Source organism: Chelonoidis abingdonii, chromosome 10 (assembly GCF_003597395.2).
Source record: "Chelonoidis abingdonii isolate Lonesome George chromosome 10, CheloAbing_2.0, whole genome shotgun sequence".
Lineage (NCBI taxonomy): Eukaryota > Metazoa > Chordata > Testudines > Testudinidae > Chelonoidis > Chelonoidis abingdonii.
In genome coordinates, this window is record NC_133778.1 from 44,310,821 (window position 1) to 44,324,892 (window position 14,072).

Here is a 14,072-nt window from a genome sequence, read left to right on the forward strand (position 1 = left end):
TAGATAATTATGCAACTCTGTCACGTTTAATTGATCTGTTAAGAAGAGCTGGGAAGCTAGAAGAAGTTCCAAGATTTCTTGTAATGGCTGAGAAACATTCCTCCAGAGCAAAACTCGAGCCGGGTTTTCATTATTGCAAAGCCCTGTATCTTTGGTAGGTGCAGTTATAATTGAATAAAATAAAATTTAATGGGTATCTATATTATATATGAAATGATATAATGAATTTCAAATAATGTTTTTAAACTCTGAACCTCTAATTATGACATTGGTAGCTACTTGGCTAGGAAGTCTAGATTCAGTTACTAGGATTTTAGGAGAGGTTCTGAAAAACACGTTGCCTGTGTCATTTCTAGAAAATGTAGCTAATTAGTTGTATCTGTTTCTAATATTCCTTTCACTACTTATTGATGCTGTTTCATGTGGAATTTTTTGCTGTTTCAGTGCAAGTGATAGTAATTACATTCTCCAAACTAATTTTTACAATATGTACACAATAAAAACATGTACCTAGTGTTTTTCTAAAGCTACATTTTTCTTGTTTGTTTTATTTAGCTTCTTGTCCAAACTGAACGTGCTTTCATAATTTATCTAGGTATACTGGTGAACCAAATGATGCACTTCGACATTTTAATAGAGCCCGGAAGGACAGTGACTGGGGACAGAATGCAGTTTATAACATGATTGAAATTTGTTTGAACCCAGATAATGAAACTGTAGGTGGTGAAGTGTTTGAAAATCTGGATGGTGACATAGGGTGAGTTTAAAAATAAATAAATATTTTTTTCTTGATAACACTTTGGGATCCTCGTCTAAATTTGAATAGACAATGAAAGAGATCCTCAGTGTGGCACATTAAAATAAGAAAGCTACCAAATTGCAGCAAGACAGTTAAGGGGATTCTGGTCTGGGACCCTAGGCATTTGTAGGATGCCTTTGCCTATAATTTAGAATAACTTCATTACATTGTAATTATACTACATTACAATATAGAATAGTCATATAAGGGTAACTGTTGTATGTAAGAGTGCAATGACTTTAGTATGTTATCAGTTATACAGTATAGCTTATTTAATAGTAGTATTGTACAACAACAATTGGGTGTTTTTGTAAACTTTCTTTCTTTCTAATGTTTAGCAATTCCACTGAGAAGCAGGAGTCTATGCAGCTGGCTGTGAGAACAGCAGAAAAACTTTTGAAGGAACTCAAGCCCCAGACCATTCAGGGTCACATTCAGCTTCGTATCATGGAAAACTATTGCCTAATGGCAACCAAACAGAAATCAAATGTTGAACAAGCATTAAATACTTTCACTGAAGTAGTAGTTGCTGAGGTTGGTAATTTTCTCTCCCCTCTCTGCCCCCCCTTCCCTTCCTCCACAAAAAAGTACTTCTGTTTTTTTTATAACTTTTCTTCCGTTTAAGTTAAGAAATATTGAGATACTTCATATTATCAGGTCTGAGAATTATATTTGTTCCCTACTAGGTTGCTAATTTTTAAAAAATTAGCAACAAAATGTGCCGAAGAGGCATTCTCTCTTGTTGACACATACATTTGTAGTTGAATTTGCAAATTTATTAAGAAATTGGTAACTAGGCTTACCACGCTTCTTAAAATATAACTTTTATTTTTTGCTTAGTAACTTCGGCTAAATCTAGGTAATGAGTTCGAGATATGATTCCCAGCTCACGTACATATACTTGCACTATCTCTCATCTGAATTAGCATGCTAAAGATAGTAGTGGACCTACAGTAGCATGGGCAGCGGCAGCATGGGCTAGCCTCCCTGAGAACAAACCCAGTGGGTATATACTCAGGCAGTTAACCCATACTGCCGCTGCCTGTGCCATTGTGGTTGTGCTACTGTTCTTAGCTAAGTGAGTACATGAGTATGCATACGTGAGCTGGGAATTGCACCCCTAGCTCATAGTGTAAATGTAGCTTTTATGTAATCTAATTCCTACTATTTTTAAAACTTCATGACCAATAGCAGATTAATACTAAGTTTATTCCATGTCCAAAAATAACTCAACATTTCAAAATTGGATGTTTTTATGTATTTTCATTGGCATCTGATTGACATTTGGGTCTTAGCTTCTAGTTTTATATTTCTGTGGCTGCTCAGTAACAATATAATTTAGCAGCAAAGAGTCCTGGGACACCTTGTAGGCTAACAGACGTATTGGAGCATGAGCTATTCACCCATGAAAGCTCATGCTCCAATACGTCTGTTAGTCTATAAGGTACCACAGGACACTCTGCTGCTTTTACAGATCCACACTAACATGGCTACCCCTCTGAATATAATTTAGAAAACTTAATTTTGTTCTTAAAATGTTTTATTGCAGAAGGATCATATCCCAGCTCTTTTGGGAATGGCCACAGCCTACATGATTTTAAAACAAACTCCACGAGCCAGGAATCAATTGAAACGCATTTCAAAAATGAACTGGAATCCCATAGATGCAGAGGAGTTTGAAAAAAGTTGGCTCCTTCTTGCTGATATTTATATTCAATCTGCAAAATATGATATGGCAGGTGAACTATTAAAACGATGCCTTCGTCATAACAGAGTAAGTGACATATGGGAAAATTACTTTTTACTATTCTACTTATGTGAATGCTCTATTTTTTTAAATTTGCCAGTGAAAATGTATTTTATTTCACAGTTAGTTTTCTTATGTAGTGGAAATGAACTTGGAAAGAGCAAGAGGCTAATCGTTTACCCTTGAGAACAGGAAATGAATGCATCTGCAGATGCTACCTAATGAACTGTCAATAATTTATGCAAGTTTAAGCTGTGGTGAGGCACTATGTGTTGAAGGTGTCTGTGGAATGTCAAGAATGCATCTCATTATGAATCTGATTTGGGGCTAATGAAAATTGCAGACAAATATAAATCATTTATTAATACATTATCCGTAGCTGCATACACAATTTTGTATGTTAGCAAAACATGTCTTATAAGCCATATTTTACAAACTAATCTACGTGAATTTTTAGTTTTTCTGATTGTTTCATCCGTCTTGCACTGAGGAGTGCTTTTCTCGGGATTCTGAAGCCTCTAATGTTTTGATTGGGCACATGGGATTTCTTACCTGGCAAGCTGCCAGAAGCTCTGCTTGTATGGTAGGATGTTAGCAGCTTTAGCTCTCCTACTTAATATTTCCCATTATCTTGTTTCTCCTTGGTGGTTGAGAGCTTGCTCTTCCTTTCTGCTTGTATACATCTCACCTTCCTTCAGATGAGGTACATTTAAGAGGCTTTTTCCTCTGCGGAGACCATACCCCAGGGTTCAGCCTCAGGATCCTGCAGGTTCAGGTAGTTGCATTACACCCTCATGTTTCTAGAGTCATCGAAGCAGAACTTTTAAGTTTCATTCTCCTGTCAAATCTTCTGCTGTGCTTGGAAGCTTAGTTTAGTTCTGGAACCAATAATGTTCCTCTAACTGAAAATATCCTGCCAGCAGAGCTTTCTCTTTTACGTCTAGTGGGTTAAGCATGAGAGCTTCCTCTGATTACAGTTGTGACAGGATGACATTGGGTCAGAGATGGTCTTTCAAGCAGGCTGTGTATTTGGTTTTATATGCAAGTAATCCAATAGTCCTAATTAATTTTAGTAATTTGACAGTCTTTGTTAGATACATAGTTAACATATACAGAGCCTCTTAGCTCAAGTCAATCTTTCTGTCTAACCTAAAACTAGCTGTCTGCTCCAACTGTCGGCTCCCACATCCTGTAGATTCTATTACTTCTCCTAGAGTCACAGTAACAGCACTGGCTGGTCTAAATCTAGAGCCTTTCACTCCAAAAACCAATAGGTAACCTGAGTAGATCCTGGAACAGTAGTGGGGGGCGGTGTCATGTACTGCTGCTGTGATTCTATACAAGCTGGGTTGATTAAGTTATAGCTTTTAGTAGCAGTGACAAATACAGATCATATTATCAAATTATTTTCTTTAAACATCTTTGTACACTGAAATATTTAGATAGATAAGGTTCTGAATAATGGAAGGGAGAGGAAAGTAAACTGGAAGGCTACAAAAAGATTGCATTCCAGGTCTCCAGTGCCAGAGTACAAGGAAGAGATGCCCATTCCCACATTGGCCTCCAACCCATGTGCTATGAAGAAGGCCTGCAGGAATTGTACTGTACAGATAAAAATGGTTGCTAAAAGTTTTTGTTTTTTGTTTTTAATTGTGTTTATGGAAATAATATTTTCCACAAGAATTCGGAGTTACAAACTTGGCTAGACTGACAAATACATTATTTTGGTGAATGGGTTTTTAGAATTGCCTTTTACAATCAGAAATGAATGATGTATGTACATATTGAATGAGAGAACCTGTGTAAACACTTTGTCATGCAACAGGGGTTTGTGTCCATTTAAAACATGTAGATTTGGTTTAGACTGCAGACCATAATCTGTGTTAGGTTACAAAGTCAGAGAGCCCAACATGTGTTTCCAAACCTAGAAGTTTTCCATAGAATCAATGGCTTTCTTATATATTTATTTAAAAAATACAGTTAAAGAATCACTTGTAGACCACAGACTTCTTCATAAGAGAAATCTTGGACTATATTGTATTCTAGTTTTCCAGATGATCTTTGCTTGGTCTTGTAGGTTATAAATTGAAACCATTTCCTCATTAGACGTAGGAAGTTTAATCTAAAACAGTTTTGAATAGTGAAGATGAAGTTGAATATAATTCAGGTGTCTGCATTTTGTCTTGTCCCTAGTGTAAATAATTAGCATGCTAAATGGATAATTAGATAGGACATTAAGTAGAATTCTGTAACTTCTTTACAGAAAATACTCAGTTTAGTGGCAACCGTTCAAAATGAGACTTTCAAAAAGCTTGCTTATTTTCAGAGTTGTTGCTAATTGTGAGCATGCTCTGCTTTATGTGTGTAATATGGAGATTCCTGTCTGTCTTTCTGTCTTTAATCAGTTTTATTTTGTCTTTCATTATGAAAGATTTAATCTGTTTTAATCTATATAACGTGTGTGTATATATACACACAAGCACGTGCACATGCAATGTGTGTATTACATATTACAGGCGGGGCTGGTAGCACTACCTATTCAGGTTGCCTGTAACGTCCCATTAGAAGATCCTATTTTCAGTTGCTTACAATTTTGCAAAACTATTTAACCATTCAGGCTGCAATTTTTCATGGCAGGTGTTCGTCTCAGGTAAAAAAAAGTCTGGAAAATTTTAGCCGAAACAGTTTAGTCTTTTTCAGGAATCCGGCTAGGGAAAAATACTTTCATTTTCTCATGTTAAATGATCCTGGCAGCAGCCTTTCTTTGAAAAGCTCTAGCATTCCTGTGAGCAGAGACTCGAAATTTGGCGGGGGACTAGCCTTTGTGTCAAGGATGTGCCTTTTGTCGTGCCCATGAAAATCCACCAAAATTTGGCCTACTTATAAACCTTTGAAAAATTGCAGTTCACACATGCTCTAGAATAATAAGGGGTAAGTAATGGCCATTGCTGATTTGTCAAGAACAAATCATGCTAAATCAGTCTGATTTCCTTCTTTGAACATTAACTGGACTAGTTGATAGAAGGGAAGCAGTAGACAGGATATATCTTGACTTTAGTAAGGCTTTGAGCACACTTCCATATGAATCTTGTAAACAAACTAGGGAAGTATCGTCTAAATGAAATTATTGTTAAATGAGGAGTCACTGGTTGAAAAACCATACGGAGTAGTTGTCTGTGATTTAGTGTCAGACTGGGAGGACTTACAAAATGAGGATGGGCAGCAGTCTGTCCTGAGGTTGAAACTATTAAGTATTTTAATTAACGACTTTGATGAAGTAAAGAGAAAATTTACAAATTTGCTGCAGAGTTGATGCAAACACTTTAGAAGATGGTATTAAAAGTCAAAAACTATCTTGATAAATTAGAGAATTGATCCGAAATCAGTAAGATGAAATTCAGTGAAGACAAGTGCAAAGTATAAAACTTAGGAAGGAAAAATCAAATACTTAAATACAAGATGGGGGAATAACTGTGTAGGCAGCAGTACTGCAAAAAGGGGTCTGGGATGGATCACAAATTTGAGTGTCAGCAATGTGGTGCTATTGTAGAAAAGACAAATGTCATTCTATGATGTATTTGGAGGAGTGTTAGACACACGGAGTAATTGTTCCATTCTACTCTGCACTGGTGGAGTCTCAGATGCTGGCACCGCCTCAGTTTTGGGCACACAGTTTCAGAAGATATGGACAAACTGGAGAGTGTCCAGAGGAAGGCAACAAAAATAAAGGTTTAGAAAACATGGCCTTTCAGGTTTGAAGGTTGAAAGAACTGAACATAGTAGTCTAAAAAAGAGAAGACTTAAGGGAGGGACATAATAGTCTTGAAAGAAGTACAATGTTGTTATAAAGAGAACAGAACATAAAAAAGGCCATACTGGGTCAGACTGAAGGTGAATGGGAATTAGTTCTCCATGTCCGTGAGGGGTAAGACAAGAAGCAGTCGGCTTAATTTGCTGCAATGGAGATTTGTTAGATATTAAGTAAAGCTTTCTAACTGTAAGGATAGTTAAGCGTTGGAATAGGTTATGTAGAGAGACTGGAATCTCTATCATTGGAGGTTTTAAAGAACCGGTTAGACAAATAACTGTCAGAGATGGTCTAGATATGCTTAATCTTGCCTCCGCACAGGCAGTTGGACTGGATGACCTCTTGAGGTCTCTTATAGCCCTACATTTCTATGATTCTATGCTCAGTAGTGGTTTCTTAGATATCTTCCCAAAGATTCCATCTGCACTAAGCTTGCACCAACCAGTACTGATCAGGATTTTCCCTGCAATTGCAGCTCTCAGCATTGTGGGTGGTCTGGAAACTGAACTCAGAACAGGGGGCCAGTCTGTCCTGTGCTTTCAGTGGTCCCCCTGGTGGACCCACGCAGTGTGGAGGAAGAAACTGCTAGATTCAAATGTAGGGGGGACAAGTGACAGACTTTGGGTGGGGGTAAGGGAGGAGATTGGGACAAAGCCTGGTGAGGGAGAAACTGGAAATGAGTGTTGGAGTGAAAGGTAGGACGGGGAGCCCAGGGAGAGTAAAGGATGGGGTCGGGGACAGAGCTTGGATGACGAGCCGGGGAGAGAGTGGGACTTTCTGAGCAGAGACTGTGACAAGGAGTGGGGGAACCCTGAGATTGAATGAGGAGCCTGGGCGGTGAGGGAAGATTAGGCCTGAGAGCCGATGAAAGTGGGGAGGGGTCGGGGGGAGGATTGGAGGGCCAGGGAGGGGGCCAGATGTAGGCCAGATGAGTCGGGAAGGGGGAAACTGGGACTGGCTGGGTAAGGAGACTGGAAACAAGGAGCTGGGATTGAGAGTCCAGAGGGAGTGTTATGATATATATTGTAAATCAGACCAAGGGTCTCAAGTCAGGCACCCAGAAAATCAGAACACAATTAATGACCACCTGTAAACAGTTTCATTTAAATGACTTGCCTGGCATCATATAGGAACTCTGCAACAAATGAAATTGCTCTACAGCCAACAGCTTCCTTCACTGCACAGTCCTGATTCATCCCTAGAACAGTCCATGGTGTGCACTGAATGAGGCAAGGGTCCTGTGAAAAATAGTATGTAATTAAGGGCTGTATTATCATGGAAATACACAAGGGGACTGAATTAAAATTGCACAGACAATCTAATTTCTGCCATTTCCTAGCTTTTGAGTGCTTGACTTTGAAACCTTAATGTTCTTTTCATATAGATTGTGTGGGTGTTCTTTCTATCTAGCTGTCTATACACACACACACGCACTATAGATTGAAATACAGTTAAACTGTTTTAAATAGTTTTTATGTACAGAAACGGGACAGGCACTTGTCCTTGATGGCACCATCATGATTAGGCAGCTCATGGTATGGATTGCATGTCTGGCTAATATGGTGAATACTTGTTAGAATAGAAGACTGTGACCCTGTCCTTTCACCAGTGTTCCATTGGCCGGCAGAAGATGAAGGTTGATGGGATTCCCTTTATACTCACTCCCACTGGACCTGAGGAAGCCTATTTTGGGTGGCAGTTGTGAATTTTATAAAATATGTCTCTTATGCAAATAAAGCCCGCAACAACTAAGAAGAAAATAATCAAACTGACCATGTTGCTAGAAAAGTTTTTTCATTAGGTGTTTACTTTTATGTGGCTCGTTCTTAACTGTATTTCATGGTATTGCAAACTGATAAGCAACTCGTGAATTACATGGAGCATCATTTACAAAACCATCAAGTCATGGAATCATTTCTTGTTTTTACTTTAAAGCACAGATTTGATAAGCATACAGAGTAATAAACATATTTTTCGGAGACTAAGAATAATAAAATCAGCTTTTATTGAAAATATTTAATGTTTATAATTTGTTAGTAAAATGTATCCATTTTTATTTGAAAGCTGTTTTTGTAGACTACAAATATTTCTTTTAAGTAGCCAAACTTTAGTTATCTCAGCACGGAGTGTGCGGTCCCTTCTCTTCTGCAAACTCTTAATAATTTTGTATTGCTTCTGCATGTTGTCTGGCCTTATTGTGGTAGTCGGTGCTTCACCCAATGGGAAAGTCAGCTAACTGCTCCAGAAGAGTATGTCCCTAAAACCCTTTGATTTGCTGAGCAGTAACAGGCATGATAACTGCCACTGTGAAGATGTTTCACTCAGTGCTACTGGGGGCCATATACCTAATCCTGGCCCTCTGGATCGAATACATTCAGGCAGTACTAATTGGGAAAATGCTTCCAGCAAGAGCCACTAGGACAATATAATGCACTTCCTTCTTTTTCCCTTAACCTACTCACCTCTTTCCCTCCAGTTGAGCAACTCTTGTTCTCAGCCTCTTACTTTGTCTGAGGATCTTAAGAACAGCCATGCACAGAATTACACAAATGGGATTTGTCTTGTCCTGTCTTTAATCCAGAACATTTTGTCACAGAAGTTAGTAACATCATGTAATTGTATATGCTTTCCAAACTGTGTATATTAATCTTATTTAATTGAATGTCAGTACTGCATATGTTTCTCTAAATAAAGTTTTGAAATACATGTAGTCAACATTTATATTTTGTAGTCCTGTTGCAAAGCCTATGAATATATGGGATACATAATGGAAAAGGAGCAAGCGTATAAGGATGCAGCAGTAAATTATGAGATGGCCTGGAAGTATGGAAACCAAACAAATCCAACAATAGGTATGTTTACACAACCTGTGATAATACAAAAGAACAGAAACAATGACTATCAGTAAGACTGCATTTAATTTTCCATATAAGTAAAATAACATCTCTGATTGTCTTCCTGTGAAAATACAGCTGTTTAGAGATCTACATTACAACATAGGAGAGAGTCTTCATGGCAAGAGAGAGCCATTTGAGTTGGTACTTTGACAAGACTCTCAGCAATTTACAGGTGGTGTTCTTCTAGTAGTGTTTCTCTAGGTACTCCTCTTCAGGAGTGCATATGCCTCTTGAGCCCTTGCTTAGAGATTTCCCATTAGAAGTGTCTCTTCAGCCTGCGCATGTGCCCTATACAACTTTATGCTGCACATCGAGGGTATATAGGGCTTCGTGGATGAACTGCCTTCAGTTCCTTCTCTTAATTTTTCACTGTGAGACAGAGCTCAATCGTTTCTGCCTTGTGCATACCTTAGTGTGTTCTACAGCTGTTCTGTTTGTTTAGTGTTTCTAGTTAATGTTGGTTGTTTTAGTATAGAATTATTTAGATAGTAGTGAGAGGATTGACTTGTTTTCCTCTCCCTTTTTCCTCCTATTTTTCTGACTGCCTCACCACGTTTCAAACTGCCTCACCTGTTAGGAGGCAGTCTCAGTCAGCGACATCCGCTCTAAGAGCTGGTCTACACTAGAAGTGTTACGCCACTGTAGCATGTCTGGGGATACTACCTGCCAGATTGGTGGGTAGCGATCGATCTATCGGGGATCGATTTATCGCGTGTAGTGTAGACGTGATAAATTGATCCCCGATCGCTTACCCGTCGACTGCTGAACTCCACCTCAGCAAGAGGCGGCAGCAAAGTTGACGGGGGAGCTGCAGCAATCAACCCCCCACCGTGAGGATGAGAGGTAAGTCGAATTAAGGTAGTACGACTTCAGCTACGCTATTCTCGTACTACTATCTCACTAACTTGTAAGATAAGAAATATTATATTCGTCTCAAGGACTCTGAATTTTTCTTTGTCCACACCTAGCCTAATTTCCTGGTGGTGGATGCTGTAAATGAGCAGGGTAAACAGCATTACTCAGGGTTCATCCCAATGATAAAAATCCAGAAAAAGTTAAACTTTTTTGGCTGAAAGTGTTGCTCATCTGCAACCCTCCAATTTCGGATAATAAACTATAAGGTGATCATGACCAAGTAAAACTTCATGAAATACAATAAATTTGCAGCCTTTATTGAACATCTTTCACAGGAGCATAGAGACTAGTTCCACACCATCATCACAGAGTGTCAGTTATTAGCCAGAACCTCTCTTTAAGCTGCCTTAAGTGTTGCAGACACCATCACCAAATCCATCTCCGCAGAGGTTGTTATGCATAAGACATCCTGGCTCTAGCTCTCGGGGTTCCCGAGGGAGGTTCAGAATACTGTTGAGGACCTCCCATTTGATGGTTGGAAGCTCTTCTTGGGGGCCATGGATGAGTCCTTACATGCACTGAAGGACTCCAGGGCCATGTTGAACTTTGAGTAAATACACCTCTGTGAATAAGAGGAGATTTTGTATGTCTCAAACTGCCCAGAGATCATACCTTGCCTAATTCACTGGCTTTCATTGAACCACTAAACCTGCTAGGAAGAGACAAAAATTCCAGAGAAAGAGAGCTACTAATCCCCCTTCAGCAAGTAATCAGTTATCACTGAAAAATTTTTTTTGACAGGATAGTTGAGGGTTTGATTCCTCCCTTGCCTCTAGTTTACAAGATGCAACCTTTTGCCCACCTCTCCAATTTTGGAGACTGCCTTTCTCATTTTGCAACTGATTTGATGGTGTATTACAACAAACACGTGGGTCATACACGTCATAACATCAGGCTATACCATCTACTTTGCATCCCTCTTATTCCATCCCTCTTTAGAGATTCCTCTCATGAGACTATACTGAGACCTAGTCTACACTGCCACTTAAGTCAATGTAAGTTACGTCACTCAGGGGTGTGAAAAAGTCTCCCACCAACTTAGCTTCCATCCTTGGGGAGGTGAAGTACTGAAGTCAATGGGAGAGCGCTCTCCCATCAACTTATATCTTCACCAGACCCACTAAATCGATGTCATTGCATTGATCACAGCACCACTGATTTGGGAGGCAGTGTAGACAAGCCCTGAGTCAAGAAGTGCACTCTCCTTCATTTAGGAGCTATGGAGGCAATCCTGTCCCTTCACATGGGGGAGAGGGTTTTACTCAAAGTGTTTTCTTGTGCCAAAGAAGGACAGAGGGTGAAGACTGATCTTAGATCTAAGACAACTGAACAAATTTGTAAAGTCTCAAAAGTTCAGGATAGTGACTCTGGCAGCTGTAATCCTTTTCTAAAGGCATGAAAATATTTTTTTGGTCCTCAACTTACAGGACACCTATTTCCATATAGTGATTCACCCCACTCACAGGAAATACCTAGGTTTAACATGGGCCAAGAGCATTTTCAATACTGATTAATTCTGTTTAGTCCCAGGATGTTTTCAAAGATTCTAGTGGAAGTAACTTATCTTCAGCGAGAAGCAACTGTATTCTTCCAATGTCTTGACGACTGGCCATACTCAAGGGCCAATCTTAAGAAGCAGTGCTGACCTCCACCCAGACAGCTCTTGCTCTCTTTCAGGAACTGGGATTCCAGCTAAATGTAAAAAAAAAAAAAGAAAAAAAAATCTGTTAGCGCCAGTACAGATAATACAATTCATGGAGCCCCGAGCTTTCCTTCCCATGGACAGATTCATAACTTCGGCACATCTGGTCTATTCAAGGAAGCCCCAGTAAGGAACTGTTTACAGGTCTGAGGTCATATGGCAGCTTGCACCATTGTAACCGAGGATACAAGATTGTGTCCACTGCTTTCAGTGCTGGTTCAGAAGGACCTATTACTTGACCAGAAACAGCTAGGACAAACAGGTCAGTTTCCCTTCAGGTGAAGAGCTCTCTAGACTGGTAGAAGAATCAACTCAGTGTCTGTCTGGGTGTTTGCCATCTCCAACAATAACTGTGACAACTGACACATCATCTAGCGTGGGTAGCATCCTCAGTATTGTCACAACGCAGAGCAGATGGTCATCTAAGGAAACTGGTCTCTCTATCAACTTGTGGGAACTCAGAGCAGTCAGGAACATCTGCCTTCAGTTCCTGCCCCTCACCAGGGGGTGAATCAGGGTCATGACAGTGTTGCTTGCATGTTCTGTATCAACAAACAGATGCAAGATCCCCCTCTAGGCACTGAAGCTATAAAGTTGTGGAACTGCGTTATAGCCCATCAGAATCAGATCTCAGCCATTTACCTTCTTACCAGCAAGCACTTCTCCCAGGACTCCGAATGGGAATTGGAGACTCAGATTCTTCACAGGATATTCGAAAAATGGGGACTTCCAGAGGTGGAGCTGTTGGCAACATTCAGCAATAAGTGTCCCCTGTTCTGCTCAAGAGGAGGCCTAGGTTGCCACTCTTTGGAACATGCCTTTCTGCTTCCCTGGACAAAGGTAGTCTTCTATGCATTCCCACCAACATTGCTAATACTAAGAGCGATGAACAAGATCAGACAGGACAAAGATAGTTATTCTTATAGTACCGACTTGGCTGAGACCTCTTTGGTAACTTTACCTGCTTCATCTGCGTGTCCAACTGGCTTTCAAGCTTCCGACCATCCCTCATTTCCTGTCCCAAGATGCAGGTTTTGTGCTTCACTCCAACCTAGGAGTCCTCTATCTGCGAGTATGACTCTTAAATGATTCACAGGATTAGAATCTACCTACTCAACAGGAGTATGATGGATATTACTAAACATTAGCAGGAAGTCAGCTCAGATTACTTCAGACTGGTATCACTGTGTTGTACCTGAATACTCCTTTGCTTTCAGCTATCTTGTTTTACCTGCTGGACCTGAAGACATCAAGGTTATCAGTTAGCTCTGTTAAAGTTCATCTGGCCAAGATATCAGCATTTCATTCCCCAATAGAAAGATTTTTCATATTTGCTTACCCTATGTCCTCAAGTTTTATTAAAGGTTTTGGGAACCACTACCTCCAGGTTAAAGATCCTGTTCCTACTTGGGGTCTCAACCTAGTACTTAAATACTTCATCAGATTTCCATTTGAACCTCTGGCATCCTGCTCCTTGCTTCACTTACCTGTGAAGATGGCCTTTCTAGTAGCTATCAAGTTGGCCTGCAGGGTGGTGAAATTGTAGCTTGGATGGGAAACCCCCACCCCCATCCTTTCCCATTTACAGTGTTCTTACAGATTTATAGATTCTAGGACTGGAAGGAACCTCGAGAGGTCATAAAGTCCAGTTCCCTGCCCTCATGGCAGTACCAAATACTGTCTAGACCATCCCTGTCTAGACATTTATCTAACCCAGCGGTCCCCAACCTTTTCATCTGGTGGGCGTTGAATTTCGGCGGCATTTCAGCGGATGCTCGACCGCTGGCCAAGACGCGGGAGCATTTAGATGCCCCTGCGGGTGCCATGGCAGGGACCTCTGATCTAACCTACTCTTAAATATCTCCAGAGATGGAGATTCCACAACCTCCCTAGGCAATTTATTCCAGTGTTTTAACCACTCTGATAGTTTAAGAACCTTTTCCTAATGTCCAAGCTAAACCTCCCTTGCTGCAGTTTAAGCCTATTGCTTCTTGTTCTATCCTTAGAGGCTAAGATGAACAAGCTTTCTCCCTCCTCCTTATGAGATACCTTTTTAGATACCTGACAACTGCTATCATGTCCCCTCTGTCTTCTCTTTTCCAAACTAAACAAACCCAATTCTTTCAGCCTTCCTTCATAGGTCATGTTCTCTAGACCTTTAATCATTCTTGTTGCTTTTCTCTGGACCCTCTCCAGTTTCTCCA

The 14,072-nt window shown here is 40.1% G+C and overlaps 1 protein-coding gene across 2 annotated transcripts in view; it reads left to right on the plus strand.

Annotated features, from left to right (window-relative positions):
* TTC21B (tetratricopeptide repeat domain 21B) overlaps positions 1 to 14,072 on the plus strand; it is an 87,657-nt gene that overhangs the window by 65,164 nt on the left and 8,421 nt on the right. For both annotated transcript variants that reach the window (XM_032770920.2, XM_032770919.2), the window contains exons 23-27: positions 4 to 154; positions 596 to 757; positions 1,138 to 1,333; positions 2,349 to 2,573; positions 9,086 to 9,206. In XM_032770920.2, coding sequence (XP_032626811.1) covers positions 4 to 154; positions 596 to 757; positions 1,138 to 1,333; positions 2,349 to 2,573; positions 9,086 to 9,206 — 855 coding nt within the window. The remainder of the gene's footprint in view (positions 1 to 3; positions 155 to 595; positions 758 to 1,137; positions 1,334 to 2,348; positions 2,574 to 9,085; positions 9,207 to 14,072) is intronic.